Source organism: Paralichthys olivaceus, chromosome 3 (genome assembly GCF_024713975.1).
Source record: "Paralichthys olivaceus isolate ysfri-2021 chromosome 3, ASM2471397v2, whole genome shotgun sequence".
NCBI classification, from domain to species: Eukaryota; Metazoa; Chordata; class Actinopteri; order Pleuronectiformes; family Paralichthyidae; genus Paralichthys; species Paralichthys olivaceus.
The window spans coordinates 5,993,431-6,016,758 of record NC_091095.1 but is presented as its reverse complement, the minus strand read 5'-3'; the positions used below and the strand labels follow the sequence as shown (position 1 = coordinate 6,016,758).

The 23,328-nt window shown below is 42.2% G+C and overlaps 1 protein-coding gene across 2 annotated transcripts in view; it reads right to left on the bottom strand.

Moving 5' to 3' along the window:
- The window catches only part of ror1 (receptor tyrosine kinase-like orphan receptor 1), a 113,600-nt gene that overhangs the window by 21,898 nt on the left and 68,374 nt on the right, over positions 1-23,328 (bottom strand). Inside the window, exons 2-4 of one of the 2 annotated variants that reach the window (XM_020098595.2) lie at positions 13,487-13,549; positions 6,836-7,126; positions 6,598-6,631 (exon numbers count right to left, since the gene is read on the bottom strand). In XM_020098595.2, coding sequence (XP_019954154.1) covers positions 6,598-6,631; positions 6,836-7,126; positions 13,487-13,549 — 388 coding nt within the window. The remainder of the gene's footprint in view (positions 1-6,597; positions 6,632-6,835; positions 7,127-13,486; positions 13,550-23,328) is intronic. The other variant, XM_020098596.2, reaches the window with a different exon arrangement.

The following is a 23,328-nucleotide window of genomic DNA, read 5'->3' as shown; positions in this document are numbered from 1 at the left end:
GATCCTGAGAGTGATGATAGATAACCGCAAGCAAAAATGTTTTAACAGATGAACAAAATAATTATCTTATTTTAAAAACTTATTTGCAGCTCAGGTGATTGCTGTGACATGCCGTTAATTAATTAATGAAGTTTTCTGAATGCTTTGCTGATCTTTATCAGATAAAAACCCTCGTCGGCATCTTTTGATCCTCCTTCTCTTACAGCGCACAAAAGAAGACAGTCCCCGGCAGTGATTGTGTAATTACCTGCTGTCTTCATAAATCATCTTGATTACACAGACATTGTAAGTACAAGCCTCTCACAACAGCTGCTGTGGCACAGGAAGAAGAAGAGAGACAAGGATTCAGAGACATCAATCGATCTATTATTATTATTACGGTACACAGAGATTTTAGTGCCTGATACCTTTGAGCCAGTCTGAGAAAGCTTGAGATCAACTCAGTGGGACATCTTCAAGTCATTACACATTTTGGAAACGACTTGTTTGAACCAATTTGTCAATCAAACCCTGCACTCCACACACACACACACACACACACACACAGACACACACACACACACAGACACACACACACACACACTCTACAGTCCTGTCTATACAAAGTCAAATCATTCCCAAATTCTTAAGTGTCTGATGATTTGATTGTAAAATTGGACTGTCAATCAGCACCACCACCCACACACACACACACACACACACACACACACATGCACTGTCATGTCCATATGAGTGGTCTGTATTGATATAGAGCTTTTCACAGTGTCATGCAGAATGGGGAAGACTGGGATCAAACCTTCTGGTTAGAAGACGACACACGAACAAACGTACACACATTTTTGTACACACACATGCAGATATGAAAATAAATGAACACAGTTAATTATAGGTATTATTATGAGTCATCAAGTTGCATCCAAACAAGATGACAACTCTCAAATTATTCGCAAACCCACAAAAACCTACATATGCAGGGAAGAATATAATCATTAACAAACCAGCACTTTCGGGAATGTGTGATTGTTGGATCCACTGTCAAAAGCGGTTTCAATTGACAGACAAAAACGAAGACAGAAAAGAACCAGGCCAGAGAGAATCTGTTCCTGGTTAAACATGTCTCTCCTTTATTCTTCAGTACTGAGTGGACAGAGGAGGGAGCAGAGAGGCTCGGTGGAGGGAAAGAAAAAAAACAGCTATTTTTGTAATTGCTTTTTTTTTTTGCCAGTGCTGAAAGAAAAGTGGTGGGGAAAGTTTTGAGAAATTTAAACAGCCTTGACAGCCAGGGTGTAGTGGTATTAATCTTTTCAAACAGGGAGAAAACCCCTCTATTATAAACACAGACAGAAACTCCGGGATCAGCGGCCATGTTGCATAAAGTCTCTTTATCGTTGCTGTCAGATTAAACACTTCTACATCCATAAAGTTTTTGGAATTGTAAAAACAGCTGTTTTTCACAAATCATATAAGAAATTATGGAGAAAAGAAATCAACTCATATTTCTGTAACTTGGGAGCAACAAAATGTATTAATATTTAAACGTCCGAACAAGCAACGTAAACATTCGGAGCCGTGTGTGTGGCCCCTGGTGAATGGAAATCCACTACTTCTTCTCTTCTAGCTCTGATTTTGGTCTCCACCATCACGTGTAGCTGCTCAGCTGACGAACCTCCACAGACTAAGGCCACAACTGATTTTCTAGTTTTCTATTTGGTCAAATTTAACTGAAAATGACAGTTAATGAGGAAAACGCTTGCAGCATAATTTCTGTATCCGTATCGAGATATTTAGGCAGGCAGCGTATAACGAGTGTTTCAGAACCGACAAAGGCCGTCTGCTGTGGCCAGAATCACCGCTATGAGAGCACTGAGAGTCTGAGGCCATAAAACCAACAGAATGGTAAATGGACTTCATTTATATCGAGCTTTTCAATTTTTAACGACCACTCAAAGAGCTGTGCATGTGACTCGCATTCATCCATTCACACAGCCACGCTTTTCACAATCCAACAAAGACATCAGGGGCAAATTTAGGGTCCAAGGACACTTGGACTGAACGACCCGCTGCACCAACCGAGCCACAGAAAAAAGATGAGCTGAGAGATGATACTAAATTATTAATGCTTCACCAAACATGTGGTTTTCTCTCACATATTGTGATTAACTCCTGAGGTTCGTGGCGTGTAAATAGCCATGAACGCTTGTGTACTTGTTGGAACAAGACATTTTTTCCCTTCATATTGTAGAAGATGCTACACTGGCAAGACAACGAGGTTTCTGTGAAGTTGATGTTCTGCAGATTTACACGTGCTTTAAAAACCTGTGTATACCTGCCAATTCTGGTTTAATATGAATTTCAATCTGACCTGTCTAATACAAAGCTAATTAATGAAACTAATGAATCAGATTTTTTTTTTAAAGAGACATAAAGAGATTAGTGCATAGTTGCATCAAAGACACTGTCCCCTTCTCTTTTTTTTGAAGACAGTTTGTTTGCAGGAGGGTTACGACTTATTAACTGCTTCTGATCTGAGCTTACAGCTAAACCTCCCGTCGGCTAACGCAGCTAATCGCACCCGAATGCTGCCGACCCCGAGCATCAAAGAACAACATGCGAGAGTGTTAATGGTACCATCCTCCTCCCACTCCTCGCCAACACTGTTTTTCTTTCACTCCCTTCACCCTCCCGCCGTCTCCATCTTCTGCTCTCTTTTTTTTCCTGCGATGAAGGAAGTGTGGCAGCGCACAGAGAGAGAGAGGGGGGAGTTGGGGGGAGTTGGGGGTCTAATTTTGGCAGGCGTCGCTTTTTCCCCCTCACCCTGTGTTTGTTCTGGCTCTATGAAAACATCTCAGAAGAACGGAGGCAAGGGAGGGGGGAGGAGGATGGAGGGAGGAGAACGTAGAAGAGGACCATGGGGTATTTGGACGACATGCACTAATCTTTAGTATTTGGCCAAAAAACTGTTGGCGTACCGATGAAGTTTAGATTTTTAATTCCATGAAATTGCATCCAAGCCTCTTAAATAAATAACTTAAAGAACTAGTTCAACATTTTGGAAAATGTTTCTTGCCTAATAAAACTGAAAATCCTACAGTGAAGCATTCACAGACTTGGAACTTTTGCCTCAAATTGCCCTGAATGACTTGAAACCTCAGGTGGATGTGTTTAAAACAGCAATGGCAGAAATCTAAAAATGTTTAAAAAAGTTCCACCATCTCTTCCCTCTTTCTCTGTCCATCTCAATCATCCTCATAATCCGTCCTCGCTGTATTTCTGATCTGCCTGGGTTGTATTCGAAAACCTTGAGGATGTCAGCCTTGAGTTTCCCTGCAGCTACTCTCAAAAAACCCAACCCTGAGCGTACGAACACACACACACTGTAATGCCCTGCACACCACACAGTGTATACTTAAGGCCGACGTGGAGGGGATGGAAATCACAGACCGGAGCAAAGATAAACAGAGGATATGAAGTTCATGTTATGTTCAGGTTCAACAAGGTGGGTGGCGAGAAACGTTTCCCCAAATTTAGTAATAGTAATATTTGTGGTTAATTCATCTCAAAAAGACAGAAGTTGCCGTGGAGGTGAATTCATTTCATCTAATCTGAGAAGCCTCTGCACCAGATGTCTTTCCAGGAAAACGTTGAGAAGCAGGAGAAGCAGGAGTTTTGACGTCTGAACAGCTGCATTATGAGTCAAGCAGACACAGGTCATCATGTGTCATCATTAGGTGACCTTGTCTTCTTGACGTTTGCCACCCTAAATTTACAGCTAATGAGTCGGCCGTGACACTAATGACGAGCAGCAGTGACGATCCGCCCGCCGCCGCAGCTCCACCGCTGTCAAAGGAGGCCCCTGTCCGTTTAAATGAAGTCTGTAATGACTGTAATGAGACTTAAGATCTCGGCCTGGTCCTCACTCGACTGCAACACTTTCCTTTACAAGTTGGCGTGGAAACAAAATAACACGAGGAGAAGTTAATGTATTTGAACGTGCGCAGAGTGAAGTAGCGTTTGACATGTAGAAGCTGCACATCAGTGAGTTGAAATCCTCAGATTAAAGATGAGGCGAGAAGCTTCTGTTCTCGCTTTTGGAAAAATTCATGAATATCATCGCCGCAAGTTATAATCAGAATATTCTCTGTAACATGTAAACGTCATCATTGGAAGTCTTATTGAGAATAATAGGATCAATAGTCGTAATACTGGTGTCAGTGTAAACAGTCGACGGTGACCTCTTATGTCAACATGTGAGTTATTTTGATTCCCATTCATAGTTTATTTTGAATCTGTACGACTATTGTGAAACCGAAGTCTCTAACATTTTTTTTTATTGATATTTCCCCCGAGAAATTGCATTGTGATGTTTTTGTGCTCCAGCTGCCTCGTCTTTGAAACGAGCTGTAATTTAGTCAAACAGCAAAAATCAAAATCGCGTAAACAAAAATGGCAGAAAGCAGATGTTGAGAAGGAGCATGTGAACAAAACGTGTGCACATGTGGGTCGCTGTGCAATGTGCTCGTCTCGGTGTGTGTGTGCGCGGGCGGATTTAGTACGTGTCTGGAATCCGCTGTGTGCCAGCAGCTCGGAGTCACAGAACGCTGCGTGGAACATGGCAGCGAGCCTCGCCATAATGTCACTGGGGAAAACCATCGAGCTTAAGTCGTTTGATCCTGCGAGAATCAAACGAGCTGAGAAAGTTCATGGAGTTTTATCCCATAACACAACATAAGGAAACTTCAAAACAAAGCAAAGGAAACTCGCCAGGCCGGGCCGATCCGGGCAGCGCTCTTACTCCCGCAGAGACCACGTAAACGTTTGAGTCGAATATAATTTTTCGATGCTTAAAAACATTTTGCGTTGTTTGGTTTTATTTGCTGCTGTCGAGAGCCCCCTTTAATTTGATATGCGTGTTAAAGAGATCAGGACTGTGGTTGGTTTTGCTTGTACACTCCGGCAGCGGGCAGCTAATTGGGCGACAATAAAACGTTATATAACAGCAACCACATAGACAGATGTGAGTCATTGTTACACAAGGCTTATTTTAGATTTAGATTCTAGGTAAAGTTTCAGTTAATTGACTAAATTCCGCTCTAATAAACTCATTATTGGCCGGGAATTAGATGAACGTCACAGGTTTTGATTATGTTAGCATTTTCAATCATGTCTTGTTTTCTGATTACAGTTGGCTGGAAGTAAATTAAGCCAATTTCTCCAATGCTTCGCGGATCAGCGCCTTAAAGACGCCATATAGTGTGTCGCAGATGTCAACACATGCTCTCTAACAGTCCACATTCCAACTGTACACAGTCTGTGCTCAAACGGGAACCATGTGAGCTGGGATGGTTGAGCAGAAGCAGCAGCGGGGAACATAAGAGCAATGATGAGTTAGAGATATTTAATATTCATTCAGCCACACTGAGATCTGTAGCAGTAAAAAAAGAAAATTACAGGTCCGGCTTTGTCATAATAAATGAACATGCAGTTTAGGACTTGATGATTTAACAACGTTACAGTTTTCAGACTGTGTCAGACGACCACAAACAACATGTCAACTGTGGGAACTTTGTTCATTTTATAGGATTTTGTTTTCGTGATGATGACATTTGTTCTTATTATGGACATGATATAAACAAACCCACAATAGATGATAATCATTAGAGAAGATTCTTGTATCCTCTGGGATTTTGGTGTTTCACTAGATAAAACTTGTGACACATTCATGAGAATGAGTTGTGTAGGACACAAAAATCTCTCTGCAAGTGGCAATCATCTTACTAAAATGCAAGGAAGTGTCTGCCCGTGTGTAGGTGGCTCGCATATTTTAAGAAGTGTTCATCCCATCTGCTTCAAACTGAGCAGTTAAGGAAATGCAGTGGCAAATGTGGTGCAATGTGAATACATTTTGAATTAGAATGGAGCTCAGACACTGTGTACCTCCACCGAGGCCCAACAGTCGCCTTATAAAACTACATCCAAATTCACTAGATGCACACACTCATAGATCTCAGTTCTGTAAACATCATTAAGATCCATGAATTATTCTCTGAAAAATCTTGCAAAAAAGTGAAAACAATTCCTGGAAACCCTGATCCATATTTGCGACCAAACCTTTATGGGTTTTTTCTTGGGTCATGTCTCAGCCCTCCACACAATTTCATGAAAATCTGCTGATTAGTTTTTGCACGATCCTGCTATAACTAACATAAATTCCTTGACTGAGTTAATAACCAGGTATGACAAGTCGTAAACATGGCTGCACAACTGTACATCCATGGGTCGCATCACACCATGCATCACCATAACCTTGTTATTCAGTCGTTTTATATTTTCTGTTTAGTTTAGCCTGTAAAACATTTCAGTGTCAAGTCAAGTTGTTTCTAAGAAGCAGCATCAGTACAGGTCTGTTCCTAACAGGCATGTTTAGAATGGCACTGCACTAATTTCTGAAATAAGACACTCAGACCTTTTTGCAATTCACATCCGCATAGTGCTTACAAATCACTTTTTTTTGTTAAAGCGTCTCCTCTATTTCATCCTGGTAAGTACAGCATGAACCGCCTGACAGAGAGAAAAATGAATAGAGGAAGAGAGACTTACGTTGGCCTTCCTGCCAGAGGTGTAGGGAGTGGATCTGGAAAAGAAGACAGGGGGATTTTTTTACAACAGGATAAACAATATTGCTCCCAGATTTTTCTCTGTGCAAGCTGCCGGCTACAGGCAAGAATCAGCTAAGATTAGTGTTGCTAGAAAGAGCCAGATCCCTGGTAGGTCAACAGAGAAAAGAGACATGTCATTGTTCGTCGCAGAACGTTTGTGAAATTCCAACTCCTCTTACCGAATTTGACGAACAGCACTCCCGTTGTGGACACGGTGCCCTGGGTGTTAGTGGCCATGCACTGGAAGTAACCCGTGTCCGTGGTGTCCAGGTTGCGGATCCGGAGCCGCGATCCGTACGGCATGGAGCGGTAGGAGACGCGCCGTGGCTCCTGCACGACGGGGGCGTCGTTTTTCAGCCAGCGCACGGTGGGGGACGGGTTGCCGGACACTCGACAGAAGAGCTCAGCCGTGTGGCCCAGAGAGGTGGTGATGTTGTTCAGGGGAGCTTCGAGACGGATGAATAAGGAACCTGGAGACATAGTAATGATGAAATATGAGATACTACGATAGGATATACAGTATTAGGAGAAAAAATACAAATGTCACTCAGTAGTGCGCCGAGGCCCAACAGTCCCTTAAATATTCAATCAAGCTGCACAAAATTTCACACACTCATAAATATCAGTTCCCTAAACATTTGTTTCATCAAGATCCATGAATAATTCCCTGAGAAAATGTTGGGAAATGTCGCACAGTGTTAAAGAAAGCGAAAAAAGAAATCCCTGCTTCCACCCTCTGACCGGAATTTGCACCAAGTTATTTAGTTCCTGTATCCCTCCACCAAGTTTCATGGTAATCCATTCAGTAGTTTTTGTGTTATCTTGCTCACAGACACACAAACGGATGCGGGTGAAAACATAACCTCCTTGGTGGAGATAAAAAAAGTCAAGGGGGAAGAAACATCAAGAGATGACTGGAAACAACAACAACAAGAACTCCAAGCCAAGAGCTGACATAAATCCTACAACACTTACAGTATAACGTCAGAGCTAGTTTTTTTAAATAACATGCCGCTGCGTGCATAAATACTGGTAGAACAACTCAGTGTTTTCAGGCACACGTTCAAAGTCTGGTTTTACAGGTTATTCTGTGGCTCTCACTATGATGGCACCTAATTTAACTTTTCATCAGGGCTCCGTGATGCCAGAAGGGTTTTCCCCCGGCTTGTGTACGAGGCAACACTACCTGTGTGGTGGGTGCAGAGTTTGTAGAGAGAAAAAAAAAAAAAGAACGAAAAAGAAAGAACATAAGTTTTGGCTGTGTAGGAAAAAGACAAAGAAAACATTTTTTTTTTTGCATGATTATCACCAGGATTGCATTTTTCCTTCGAGGTGGTCAAGAAAAAAAACAAAACAATGTGGAGGGCCACCTAAGAGTTTAAATGTGCAAGAAAAACAGTGTTCATGTCGCTGGAAAGTTCGCTTGACCACAAAACCAAGCGTAGGTATGCAGAAATGCTCCTGGTTACACACAACCGGCCAAAACAAACAAAGCAGGAGAAGCACATACAGGGGGAATCTCAAATATGGGTCAGATGGACTTCAGTGTGTGTATGACTGGAGAGGTTGACGAGTACAAACAGGGGCACAAGCAGACCCGCACCTTAAAACGTTCATATGCCCAGCAAATGAATTCATTAGATCTTCTCTGCACTGAAAAACACAACGTTTAATATGCCTGATATTTCCTCTTCCTAAAATACTGCAGCCCTCCATAACCTAAAGTGAGATTTTGAGACATCTGATGAAATCACACATCAGTCCAGGAACATTGTCAGGAATGTGGCCTCAGTGGTTGAAGGTTTTTGGATGATTAATACACAACTACTAAAACACTGCAAAGGATCCAGGTCTTGCTTCCAAACCAGGGTTTTCCCTACAAGGGCATCGCTGTCTTCTCCAAAGCTGCTCCGCGTCTCGCTCTCTCCTAATACATCAGTTTATCCCCGGTTGTTTACTACAGCTACACACACTTACGCAGAAAGATGGAGAGTTTGCAGAAACAGAATCTCAATAAAATTCCAGGATTATCAAGATGAAATTGACTTTCCTACATGAAGGACATGAACCATGTGCCGATGGTTTTACTGCCATGAATAAAGACTTCCATCCTTCCCTATATCACTTATCCCTTGATGGTCAAGAGGGGCAGGAACCAATCATAGCTGACATTGGACGAGAGGCGGGGTACACCCTGACCAGGTCTCCTGGCGATTGGCCGGGCCGGTATACAGAGATAAACATCTACAGGACAAGAAGAACAACTAGTGCTGATTAACTATGTTCATCAAGTAAAAATGTCTAGAATGATCTTTCAGTTACTGACTGCTGCTGCATGACGTTGGTTGTTGGATTATTACTTTCATGACGTTACAGAAATTGTTGGACCCCACAGACTGGATATAAAGTGAAGTCAGAAAGGCAAACTCCTCTGGCAATGGGGAAGGAGTCAATCATGATCAATCCTCGTATACCTGCTAATCATGGTGCAACTGAGGCGCTGGTTTTTTTGTACCAACAATTTGGTTTGGAGCATGCTGGCTCCCTTACTTGGTTCTCTGTCACCATAGCAACCTTTGTTGTTGTGTGTAAGGTTCATCTGATTTAAACATAATGTCGAGAGGTGTGTGTAGAAGTGCTTGTGATGTGTCTGCTAAATGGAGATGTGGGCACATTTCTCCTGGCATACGGCCTCTGTGTGTGTGTGTGTGTGTGTGTGTGTGTGTGTGTGTGTGTGTGTGTGTGTGTGCGTACTGTCCTCCCTAAGAACCCCAGGCTTAACACAGCAATGTGGTACTAACAAGTGTGTGACAATATAAGGAGACTCCCACCACCGACCACCAGTCTCCCCCTCACTTCTCCTCCGTCTCACCCACTTTTTTATCTGTCCTCCTTTCTCTAAACACACAACCTCGTTCGCTTCAGTCCTGTCTCCTCACATTAAAACACAGCAGTCAGAAGAAAAACCTCCAGCACATTAATGTAAAACACCTCAACCGCATTAAGAATCACTGAGAAAAATATTCCGAAATAACGAAAATCATCTCCGGCACTTACACTCTGCTCCTCTACTCTTTCCCGTCTCTCCGTATCTACCTACTCCTCCACTCCCTCGCCCATACATGTGCAGCAATCGTAGACATAAAACACATATTTCACTTAGGAGCTTGTGGGGGAGAGATTTTCTCGCATTACATCATGTAGACATCGTGTATGAGCTGAGCAATTTATTGTTGCAGGGCTGCTGTTCTGAGAGGGTTGCAGAAAGCTGAACTTCTTCTGATGCTTTATCCACACACACACACACACACACACACACACACACACACACACACACACACCCCTGTGTTTGCTGTTTTTCTTTAACAAGCCCTGTAAATGGATTATCAAGGCAAATCTAATAATCAAATGTTACATGGTGTAATAGCAGGGTTATATAATGGATGGCTATAGGTCAAACTCTGATGTGATCATCAGCACAAATACAATCTACAGTGTGAGTCTGAGTGTGTGGGAGAGACTGAGAGAAGGGAGAGTGCAGCAGTTTCTGAATTTCTGTCTTGTTTGTTTTCAGAAGTCTTTTTCAAATTTGATCTGAGTTTGATTGTTAGTCGATGTCATGATGCCGAAACATTTCACTGCCGTAATGTGCCTGTTGAGTCCAACAACGTTTAAGATAAGTAAAGATAAAAATCTGTCGATTCAAATGGGGAAAACTTGGGAATGACAGCAAACCAAGTTCAGAATAAATACAAAATAGAATAGAATATAAGAATATATATATTAAGGCCACTGGTGATGTAATATATACAGTAGAGTGAAATGCTGTGATATAATAATATACGGTGATAAGTGCAGTAATATATATATATATATATTTATATATGAGCTTAGTACAGTGCAAAAGAATACTTAAAATAATAATAATAGCTACAACAATTTCATGGTTTATACATATACTTCACTGTATAATATCATGCAATATATTGTGATATATGTTGAGTGACAGCACTCAGTGGGAGTTGATCGCATGCGGGGAAATACCAGGTGGTCAACGTGATGGTGATCTGTGGCGTCTTAAAACCTCCAAGATGACTTCATGGATTAAATGAGGACACACCCACTCTTGAAAGTGTGTTTTGCCAAAGGCAAGAAAGTCACACAAGCTTAGACACTTTATCATCGTATGATTAGTGGAGTTGAAATGAAAATGTTTTTTGGACTTTTGTGACAGCGCACTTCATTAGCTGTTGCAATAACGGACAATAAAGCAGCGGGACCAGAAAGGGACAGAAGAGACGAGAGGAAATGTTGAAAAAGAGCAATGAATGATTTAATAGCAAACATGTCCTGCCAATGTCTATGTAACAAAGCCACTCTGTATGTAATTGTCTCGCGATGAGTGTTGTGGTATTTGGCACCAGGAGCCCTGTGGAACTCAAGCTCAGGCTGCGGACTGTCCCTTTAATGTGGCAGGCGACTAAATGGCGCCCTGTCATCAGCCTGCATTTTCTCGCAGCGGTTTTGTACAATCAAACACTCACACGCAAGCACACAAATGTAAACACACGCACACCCACGCAACCGCAACACACTCAAATTATCCCAGCTCGGAACTGGACGAGCTGCACTTTACCTTCTCATTTCAGCAGCAGCTCTATATTTGAATCCATGTGTACATTCAATTACGTACACAGCAGTGAGGCTGAGTGGGGCGGGCTGCTCCCAGCACGACGCAGGCTCAAAAACACGAGCCGCTGCACAGCTAACTAAACATGCTCTGTAGATAGACTGAGGAGACGGGACTGTAGCACTGCCAGATACAGTTAAAGGTGAGTTTGGTTCGAAGTTGGTTCACTCTCCAGCAGAGAGAGAGAGAGAGGACAGGAAGCGAAAAAGAAAGGACAGATGAAGGAGAGCCTCAGAGGAAAAGGAGTTCAGTTAACTATCATCACCCCTGACTTTAGCCCAATAAAGAGCCTCTTTCAATGTGATAACTTCCTGCTACTGATGCATACTGATAGAGCCATGCTACCTGAATACAGTCTGCTTGCTCTATCAAAACCATTCCCCGCCTGCAGACAAAACAAGTGGTACAATCGCCATCCATCCATCAGATAAGAAACAGATGTTACTCATGGGGCTGAGCTCAAAATGACACACACACAGATACACTACTTTGAACACATGGTTGCGCACGCATAAGGATGTGCTCACACAGCAGGTTTTCATATTTCATGTTGTTGTGGAAAACCAAAGCCATCTCTATGATTTGTTTGGAACTGCTCCTCTTTGTATTTATGAGTTTTCAAACTTTCCTGATTGTTCACCATAATCATTATCTTGGCTAAACGGCTCAATCACATCCAGAAACTACTGTCTTCATTCTCTGCCTGTTTCACAAAAAGTCTGTTGTGCGAGAGCTGGATTTGCAAGAGATGAATGAAGCAAACCAGACAAAATGGGAGCACAAACACAAAGGTCAAGATCAATCATGTCTCATGTTGACGATCGTCCAAGTCACGGTGTCTTCATGAGGGAATAGGTGGCGGTAACTGAGGACAGGGGGCGAGATTTGACTGATCACTCTGGGCAACGGTGTTGACATCCAGCGACGTTTACGTATGTGACTCAGTTATTCCCACAATGATTCCACTGTCTGGATCCGTTGATCTCAACCTGGGCAGTTCCTGGAGACGTGAACATCCTCGACTGCAAAACTGGAAAAATTGATGAAAGAAGGGAAGGAACTGAAAAACCAAGCATGTGCAAGAGAACCCAGCAGTCAAACCTTAGAGGGGTTTTGGACCAGGTGGAAAGTATGTGACACTTTGACTTGATCATAAAGTATACGAAAGCACACACATCTAAACTTGATAAGCACCAGGTGCTGGACGAAGGTAGATGAAAACCAGAAGAGAAGAAAAGACCAATGTAGATGTCACTGTGATACTTTTCTAGAGAATGTTAGTTCAGTGTGGGATCCTTTGCCAGTGCCCAGCTCTCCCCCTGCACAAATACCAACCTGGTAAGACAAACTATAAGAACTGATTACATACATTCTCAGAAATAAACAAATGTTAATCAAGATGTTTAAGTATGTTCTTCTTGGGAAAAAATCAAAGCAAGATCAAAGTAAGATACTTGTTTGTCAACACACAGAGTTAAAGATCGTTTCATGGGCATTTTCTGCCTCATGAAAATTCTGCTATATACGCGCTCCATCATATGACCTGCAGCACATCTGCAAGCAACTACCTCAGCAGAACACATGTCCTGTATTTTCCTCCCACATGGGATTCTTGGTCCAGCAGGAGGTAAACTTCGCAAGTTGATAACATACGGCTTAAAAATCTGCAGAAAGGTTTGTCTTTTGAATATACAGTATGAAACAGTGTAAGAAGATGGACTTAAAGCACTGACACATTGTGAAGCTCCACTGGAAGAGTTTCCATCAGAGAGACCTAAAAGTAGGTCAGTGGAAATTAGTGAAATGCAGTGCACCTGTGGCCGAATTCCCACATGTTGAGTAGATCAACGCGTAATTCATTCCATCAATTATCCTCCACAGTGGCCCATGCTGGGACAATGGGTGTTGCCTGGGTTGCTCGAGGTAACCGTTTGCAGAGAAGGTCATTTTTAACATGTTATTGAAAGTTATTTCAGACAACAAATGTGGGGGTTACAGTTCAAGGCAGCACGTGTCGATTGCACCATGAACATATTGCATTGTTCGTAACAGTTTTAGTTGTATGAACATAAACAAGGATGTGTTGGCACTACTTGAAACCCTACTTTTTGAGAGTGTGTGTTAATGTGTGCACATTTACCATCACTAGAGGTGCTCCATGAAGTGGTAGCTAGCACACTGGGGTCTTGGGGAAACTCAGACCCTGCAAACAAAGAAAACGGAGACAACTATTAGCACGTTTCTCACCATTGAGCCTTAACATGTCAGCAGTTTTAGTTCTATTGTCATTTAACTTTGATGGATCACGAACCCTGCAATTAAAAATCAGGCATTTTTGGTAGAAATTCTGTTTTTCTGGAGAATGGAGGAAAAGGGCCACATACACAAATTCAAACATAACAGGACACAATTAATCAAGTGGGCAAACAGAATTGGTTCTGCTTCATGTAGATGTCCACTAATGTGCAAGAGCAACAACCCATCGACCCACTTCTTTCTATTGCATCAGTAAACAGAAACAGATCTCTAACTGATTCCACTCAACTGCATAAAAGTACTTTAAATAAAAAGAAAATTGCTATCATGTAACTTTAAAAAGGTACAGAGATTTGAATGAGACAACACGTGTTATGTTCCCTTTGGGAAATGTGGGAAATTCCTGCCCAGTTGAAGGTGAGTATTTAAATGACTGTACCAGTTCAATGCTCAGCACATCCACAAACATCAATCTGAGTTTCTATGTGTGAACGACAACAACACATAAATGAATTAAGATTTGAAAAGCGGCAAACGCTGATCTAATGATATTATCCATTAAAAACTAAGTTGCCCAATTACTGCATCTAGAAAAAAAAGGCACGCTGCTTCAAGAGCTTTCCCATCTAAAATGTTAAACAACTCTGTTGATAAGCATTGTACAGTACATTTGCTGGTGCAGATCAAGGCTTTGAATGTATAACAATGAGCCTATCAGCGCACCATGTGGACCTAATGCTGCGTTATTACAAGCTGACGACAGAACAGCCCTCTGCTTTTCATTACAGCAGAGAGGAGAAGGAAAGAAATGAGCTCCGGTGTGCATCGCCACGGGTCATAAGGTGATTCCTGCTGAATGAAAAAGCCAGCACGGCTTAAAACAAGCAGGACGGACAACAATGGTACCTGGAATTGTCTTATGGTGGTTTTTGCAGATTCTCATGGCACCAGATGGCTAACAAACACTCCACATACGTTATCCTACGGTTACAATCAGCTACAAGTTCTGCCTTTTTAACCAACCAAGTGTGTCCGAGAGCGAGTGTGCAAGTGTGTTCAGGGCAGGCTGGGATAGTTTAACATGATGAATGAGTAAATGGCTGCCTGCCAACTGAGGACAGGCATCCTCCAGTCACGAGCATGTGTAAAGACGCAAGCATGTGCAATGACACGACTGTCCGTCTGCAGATATGTCTGCAAACCAAACCCATTCACAACTATGTTTCACGGCTGAAACGGCTCGATGGACCTCTGAAATAGTTGACATTCTTGAATGAACGACTTGAAAACCTTCTCGTTAGGAGTGGTGGTGTTCGAGGGCGCGGGGGAGGAGGGAGCGGCTGCAGTCGAACGGGACCAGCCGCCTGACACAGGGGTCACCCTAATTGGGTGATAATGTGCCGTTTTACACATGCTGCTTCAGGACGGTAAAGAGCGTGTGCCGCTGCTTGTGAAATGAGCTGCGTTAATGAGCAGCGCTTTGGGTCTCTGCACCTGTTGGTGAGGGAGTCTGCCGGCTTGGAAACAGGCTCATAACAACAGGCTGGCAGCTTTATGAGTTACGGTCAAGATCGTTGCAGATATGTTGCGACCGGCAACTGAGGGGGAGATAAAGCATAAAGATAGACTCCTGTTCATCATGTTATCTCTGTTAAACTGCTGTTTATTTTATTTTCACACAATGATTCATAACCTCTGCTGCCTATGTTGTTAGTCTCCTGTATATCTTCATCTCTTGTTTGGGCCTCAAGGCGAGAATACATTTTCTCTGTGTTCCAGACCGACAAGACTTTAAGAAGCTTGGAGCTCTGTGAAAATAAAAGACGGACGAGAGGGGACTGTTCAGCTCGCTAGCTTCACTAACAAGAGGCTGGCAGAGTGGAGCCAGGTGAGAGTTCAACAGAGGGGCTGGAATAGAGGGGAAGGAGGACAGAGGACGGAGCGGTGCACCATGCCAAGGTTTATAAAAATGATACGAGGGAGGAAATCTTAAAAGGAAAGTGTGGTATTTCCAGAAACTATTTTGGAGCTGCCTGTTGTTTTTCCAGGAATAAACGATAAGAAGCGACTTTTACTTTTCTTTACCCATTTTTTCTGTTTCTCTTTTATTTAATTCCTTCCCTATTTAGGTCACATCTGTTACTTCTCTTCCATTGAGACAATCATCGTGAATATCTGGGGATGAATTGCAGAGTAATTTTGAGATTAGCTTTCTAATTTTTCTCAGCAGTGGAGGGAAGCAATTACATTAGGCCCCGATTTGTTAATGAAGGACTAAAAATAGGCAACTTCACAGCGCCTGTGTCAGATTAGATTCTTGCAGTTTTGATTGTGGCAAGCTGACTGGATCGTGATGCCAGTAAAATGGCCTGGATGTGATGATTGTAGGAAAAGGAGGAACTATAGTGACGCCTTTCCTCAAGCTTGAGGTGGTGTAGTTACTCATATGTGAAAGTGTCTGGATAATGGATGGTAAGTTAGATCTATTGTCAGTCACAATTATTTTCCAACCATGACCCCAACCTTGCAGTTGTAGTTGCATAATATGGCAGATCAGTCTTTTGCATTATTCATCTTATGCAGTTCACAAACTTTTCAACTCCAGTTATCCCTGGAGATGGTTGAAGCACAAAACAAAGGACATTGATTTCAGAAATGCCTTTTTATTGTTTACTCAGAATTATGGCCAAAATATGTAATTCATTAGTGTTGAAACTTTATTTTATTTCTGGAAATTAAAATGAAACCCCCCCATTGGTGTCTCGTGATTCACTGTTTGGGAACAACTGTTCTAATTGTCATATTTGCTCAATAAATTCCGATTAATGTCACTTAGGGATGTGATTCAGTTGTACATTCAAAGCTATTTCATCATTACAACTATATATTCAAAATGATTTCAAATAGCATTTTTTGGTAGGTAACTGATTTAAGTAGGTAACTGATTTAATCTGGAAGTTAATTTCAACAGCCTGAAGTGAACTGACAGTTATATCCAAAACTCTGTTGGGCCTCTGCTTCATCATTTCAGTCTCTTAGAGTCAGCACTGCTCGAAGTCGGTTTCGTGCCGTCTCTCCTCCCAAGAGCCCAGCTACCTTTTAGCTGCTTGTCTATCGTTTCACATCGCTTCCACTTTTACAGCCAGAACTCGGCTTTCTAGAACTATTTTTGCGCAGATACCATCTCTGCCCATTGGTTTTTCATTAGGATGGCGATTATCTCAACTGTTAAAAAGCCACATTTTACAGTAATTTCCCTTAAAGTGCCTTTAAAGAAAAGCAATATAACCTGGGTCACTGTATTTTTGACTTAGTCGAGCCATAAAGCCATAAAAAATATTGAAAGTTTTAAATCACACTACTGATGGTTCCCATTTGAAACAGGTAACTGCTCTTAATGTTTTGGCTGAACTATTTCCAGCATGTCAGTACTGATAGGTTGACTTCAGGACATTTTGTTACATTGAAGTTAACGCACATCGAAAGCTTGCATGCCTGACAAGATTTATTATCCACTATTCTTGGATAAAATGTCATATTTCATGAATTTCAAAGTTAAGTTTTGGGTCCTCTTCTTTCATTTTTAACTTGGTGCCATTCAATCGCCATCCTCGTGGCAACAATTACAGTAAATGGTTAACGTGAAGGTTCCTTTGAGACGTCCAGACAGAAAGTTCCATGAGAGCAGCCTCTGATCCCCATCCAGCTGTATTTGGCTTACGATGATAAAAATCACGCAGGGACATGAGCTTAACCCCTATAAAGCTCGGTGTGACTTTACTGTGACAGCAGCATATGGGAATTAGTGCAGAACTTCAAACCCAAAGGCATGGGAATGAGGAGAAAGGAATGAAGCAGAGGAAAGAGAGAAAGAGGGGAGGCCTCAGAGGGCAAAAACAAAACCGAATCAGAAATGTTCAATCTGAGCGGTTGTGCATAGCAACTAATGTGCTGTTATATGGTCTGGGGGCTGTGTTTGGAGCCAGGGTGGTTGGTGTGGTGAGTGAGGCTGATGTATGAGTTCTCCTGCTCTGTTATTAGGGCCTCTCCCAAGGTCCTCTTTCATCCCTATTAGCTGGAGAACTGACCTAAATCAGAGGTTATCAGGGAGAACAGGAAACTCACCAGTTTCACAATGCAGCAAACATGTCATATAATATTTCTTCCTTAAAGAGGTGAGAGATATAGTCAGTGAAGAAAATTCAGGAATGGTAATTATTTGCTTTTTGAATCTTTCTTGAAGGAGACAAATGCAGGTTCATAACTAAAATTTGGGTTATCACTTTCCTCTAACTGTCCATTGCTGCAGCTCCTCTATACAGCCTCTGTCTGAAACACAAACGAACATGTACTCCCTTCATAAGATGAAGTGCTCTGTTCCAGAGGAGAAGACAAAGTCAGGCAGCTAATGTTCTCCTGTTGCGTGTGTCCAGAACCAGACTAAGTTCCATATAGTGCTCGAGCTGACTTTATGACTTATTAGCGCAGTTCGTTTCAATATTGGAACACGAGCGGAAAGTCACAGAGATCTGAGAGAATGAAGATTTTTCAAGGCCAAGAGGAAGGAGCGAAAAAGAAGTGCGGCTGAGAGTGAGGGAGAGAGAGGAAGTCAGTGAGGACTGAAAGGAGAGCTGAAGATAAATGGAGGGAAGAAGACTTGGAAAATGTGAGAGTGCAGAAAAAAACCAACAAGAGAGAGAATGAAAAAAAAAATGAAAAACTTCATAATAAACCCAGAGTGAAGGCACTCATAAAATCTGCTCCTTAAGAAGTGGGTTCCTGTCCCACCGAGCACAGAGCAGATTTGGGTTGGCTGGAGATTTGAGTCGCTGTAATTGTGTTAGATGGGAATAACTGTTTGACTGGTCATACATGGGCCCTGAGTGGTGGTCAGTCGGGGGGGGGGACAGAAACGAGCCCAACAGCAGAAAATGAGAAGGCAGATGGAGATTCAACTCAAATGGAGGAATTATGTTTTATTACAACTTGGTTCTTTTATTTGTCATTGTGGCGAATACATTGGTGTCGCTTAACTATCTATTGAGATGTAGGAGAACAGAGCTACATCATTACATCCCATCACTTCCAGATGATCTGAGGAGTTGTAGACAAGCCAATGATTTAATATCAAAATTAATTAGGGGGTAAGATCGTGAGTAAAGACCATGGATTGTATATAAAGATGGACGACATGACAGCTTCTAAAAAGTGAAGCCAAATCGTATTGATCGTTCCCTGGTGGCTGGGTGCTGGGTCATGATTGACAGCAGCAGTCCAGATTGCCGTGTTCAACATTTTGGCTTCATTATTTTATTTCTGGATAGTGGAAGGAAGTAGAGACGCGTCGTCTATCTCTATTTACACAAGCGAAGCATCTGTCTAGCACCAACTAGAAGTAATGGAACAACTATGGCTGAAATTGTAATAAACCGAAGTTAAACAAACCTGGAGTTACCCTCAAAAGTCAGACTGTGGAGGTAGAAACAGGATGAGATGTGTCTCTGTGTGTGTGTCTGTGTAGCTGCACCTGTGTATGTGTGTGCAGGTGTTAGTTCCCAGGCTCAATTGGAGCGTGTAGAGGAATAAAAGCAGTCCCAGTTCAGTATTCACCTGAGGACATCATGGACCACAGAGCACAGGAATCACACAGAGAGAGACACACACACACAGACACACACTTCTACGTTGCCCTACAATGTTCTGCTGTGTAACCTTATAAGTGATAGAAGGGGGGGGAGCCAGGGGGCTGGAAGATGGGGGGGGAGGTGGTGGTGGAGGTCACGGTAGATGACAAGAGGCTGCGGAACAAGGCCTCTTTCTGGATCAGAACAATAGACAACAAGAGAAAGAAAGCTCGAGTTGCAACGGACGTTTGTTCTAACATGAAAAAAAAAATGTTACAAGAACTTTTATTAAAATATAACTGCACGCTTTGGAAATGTTGAATTTCAGTGCAACGTTTGACTCTTTATTTCAGTCAAACATGCAAAATGTGTCTTTAAAGGTTTTTATTCTCACTTTAATATTCAAGAGTGTGATCCAGGAGACACGGAGGCACAAACATTTTCTGCTGTAGCTTTGTCGTTTTGAATTTAATGTAAATTTCCTCTTGTAGAAACCTTTCAAACCTCAAATCCTGATTCCAACCACCTCACAGGTGACAACGAAAAAGCCACATGACTGACACAGACCACCGAGTGCACGAGAAGATCGTTTTAAACTGCAGCCTGTCACTTCACAAATTATCCCACGGCATCTGACTCACATCGACAACTGTCACTACCCAGCATTCCTCAGCAGCAGAACATTGCTGAGTGGACAGCACAGCGACGTCCTAAGGTTGCCGGGACGCCTCGTAAATGAGCCATTTAGCAGCCGGCTATACTCAGCATGATTTTATGTGTTGTTCCTTTGACCTTTGTACCTGCTCAGGTTCTCAAGTACCTGAAACAAGAGCTGGGTGATGATTTTATATTATTGTTAACTGACCTTTATTATCATATTTATTTTCCAATTAAATGTAATTTTAAAGGTCTCAAAATCAAGATTATTGTTTCACATGTGATTTTTGTTGAACCAGTTTGATCTTTTTATGTGGATAATACTATATTTATTTTTTATTTTTCAATATTGTCCAGCTCTACCTCACAATTCCAAAATGTTTTTGTCTGGATTTCTGTACAATAGAGATTTCAGACGTCTCCTCTGTGCAGATTGGAAGATTCGCTACGTGCAGTGATTCTTATGACCCAATTTATCTAACACATTTGGCCCAATCTTTGCTTTTGGAGTAACTTCACGCTGTTTCGATGGCTCTGCAGAAGCCAGGTCTTTAACGTTTTGGTCTCATTGGACTCTGGCACAAAGCCCAACCACGCTGATGTTTAAGTCCTGGTTATGGGTGAGGGTTGGGTGACGCTCTCCTTGTCTCGCGTTACAGACGGTTCAAGCAGACGGGTGAGGAATCTGCACAAGCATGTTACCACCTAGAGTGGAGCTCATCTGTTTTCACCTGACAGGACATTTCGTGTGTGTGTGTGTGTGTGTGTGTACTAAGCTTTCTGGAAAACCTGATCGCATCCAAGCAGATCGTCTGAGCCCTGAGACCTTGACGTAATCTGCAGAGGTAACCGTCTATTCATCTGTCTGCGGAATGTGAATCGAGTCATCGCACCTGTGTGTCACTACAGCGCAGCTGATGTGCAACATAGTTCAATATGAAATATGGTGCACGTTTAAATTTTATGTCCAAGGTCTGGATGTCATGGGTCAGATACCGAACACAAGATTTAAGGCCTGTAGTCGTCAGGTCGTCTGTGTACGGGACATTGATACAGTCATCTCGTTTGAATTTTTTGTACGTGACTTTTGTGCAAATAGTTTATCATGGACGCTAAAAGTGTGCACGGTGCGAATGCCAAGTTGCATGCCTGCTCAGGTGCAGCCAGGGACACGTGCACGCTGCATAAACTCACTGCCGGCATTCCCAGATTCCTCGAGGATGACAAATTCAAAAGGAGAGGCCCTCGCAGATGGAATCTGGGAACGGCTGGATAATGCCGCTGGATTTCAAACGTGATTCGGATTTAGACATCATGTGACTACAGTTAAGCAAGGCACCATTCCAGAACCATTCTTCATGTCTGTCAGCATTTCTTCACTTGTCGGGCAGAAACTCCACTCGTCTGCAGGATGTATGATGACTTAAAGGTTGGCTGGTTTAAATCAGTGATGAGTATTTAGGCCAGGAACTATTAATGAAACACAGAGCGAGACCGAGGATGTTTGATTTAAATGACACATTAAAACACAGAGACAGTGTAATTCAGAAAACATTAGCATTATTAATATTGCTGGTCTGTCTTCCATCAGGTCATGGCCGCTTTGACTGTAAATACCCAACACATGCATGTAAAATAATACCATTGACCATCTGTCTGTGCATTTATACAGTGGAGGCATGGGGGTGATGGGGGTTATTACTGCACAATATATATAAGTATAGAAAAAAGTGCAAAATCTGAAAAACTACAAGTCTGAAAATGTAAAACTCTGGTTTAGTGGAATAAGTGAGAAAGGTCCCTTAAAGATTTTTGACCAACTTTGTCAATTCTATGGACTAATGTAATCAGCCTTAATCAGGGGCCCACTCTTGGACCATTTCCCCAAATTTTATCAATCATCAGACTTCAATCACAACAATATGCAAAGTTTCAAATCAAGAACTCTGATTCATTTTAACCAGTGTGGTTTGCAAATATTCTTTCTCTGATTGAACTCAGTGTTACACAAGCCACTGACTGCACAGATAAACTACACTGAGTGATTCTGGGAAACTGTCTCTCAGTCATGGCAGACACTGTAGGATGGACTTAAAAACAATTTGACAGGGACATGAAGAGAACAAGTGGGGGAAAGAAATAGAAGCAGGGAGATGCAGTATAATGTAAAGACTGACATTTTCTGCAGGGGCTGTATGCGAGAGCGCAAATGTCAAAAAGCCAAGCAAGACAATTTTCCAAAACGTTTCCTGTCAATCTCCGAGTAAAATGTCGGAGAGAGCCCACGAAAAAAAAGTGGAATACACGTCCTGCCTCCTACGTGTTCTACCCACAAGTTGGACATTTTCAAGATGTTATAAATGCGTCTGATCTGGACAAGCTACTGCTGCGTCTCTTCATATATGAAGGAAAATGTCCAAACCCCATTTTCCGGACACCAAGGGTGAAAGAAATATAATTCAAATAAAAACGCCCTACGTTCATTCTTTGGTTTTTCCGCCTGATACCAGAGACCCAAGTCTGGGCTGCCAACAGCGAGAGTTCGAGGCAAACAGAGAAACTCTGATCGTTTCCAGCACGCGCCCCCGTCAATCACACCAATGCTCTATTGGAATTCTCTCCTCATCCCAGGTTAAGAAAATAAGCAGCAGCATTCCTCCACTTGTTTGGAAGAAAAGCAAGATGACTAATGAGGGAGACAGGAGGAAAAGTACGGGATAAGAGAGATGAGAAGTGAGAGGTTTGTGTCCCCAAAGAGACGGAGAATGAGGGAGCTGAAAAACCCTCAAAATCTGCGTCCAAAACACTTTCCGCTACAGCAGAAAAATATTATTTAGAGCTGGGGAATTGAACTGGAGCATTTCCTCAAACTATACCACAAAAACAGATTTCACATGCATCTCAGAAAGTGCTAAAAGAAATCTGTTAAGAGTCGGAGTACAGATCCAAAAATATACAACCAAAAAATAAACAAGCAAGAAAGTTTAAAAATCAGTTTCCATTTGTGGGAAAAATACACACAAATTTTTGATGACACTAAACGAGTGAATTAAACTTACACTGCATGTGGAGGAGGATTCAGATGTTTTATAAAGACATTTACCGATCTGAAATAATAAGTGAATGAGCAGATGTTTGTATGTGTATACATACTAAGTCCATTTTAGAAAGATGGAATCCATCTATTCAATTCCCATTGGACACATCCCTGATGTCAAACAGAGGGAAGATGAGTGGGGAGGGAAACAGAGGGCAAGAAAACGTGAAGGAAGAACAAAATGTCAGGCAGATGTAACTGATGAAAACTGAGGAGATGATATACAGTAAACTTGACGACGTGGGAAACCCACTGAATGGAAATGAAGACTGGATTTTTAAACTGTGGGTTGGGAATCGTCTGCGTGTGTGAGGAGGAAAAGAATAACAGCACATGGAGGAAAGAAAA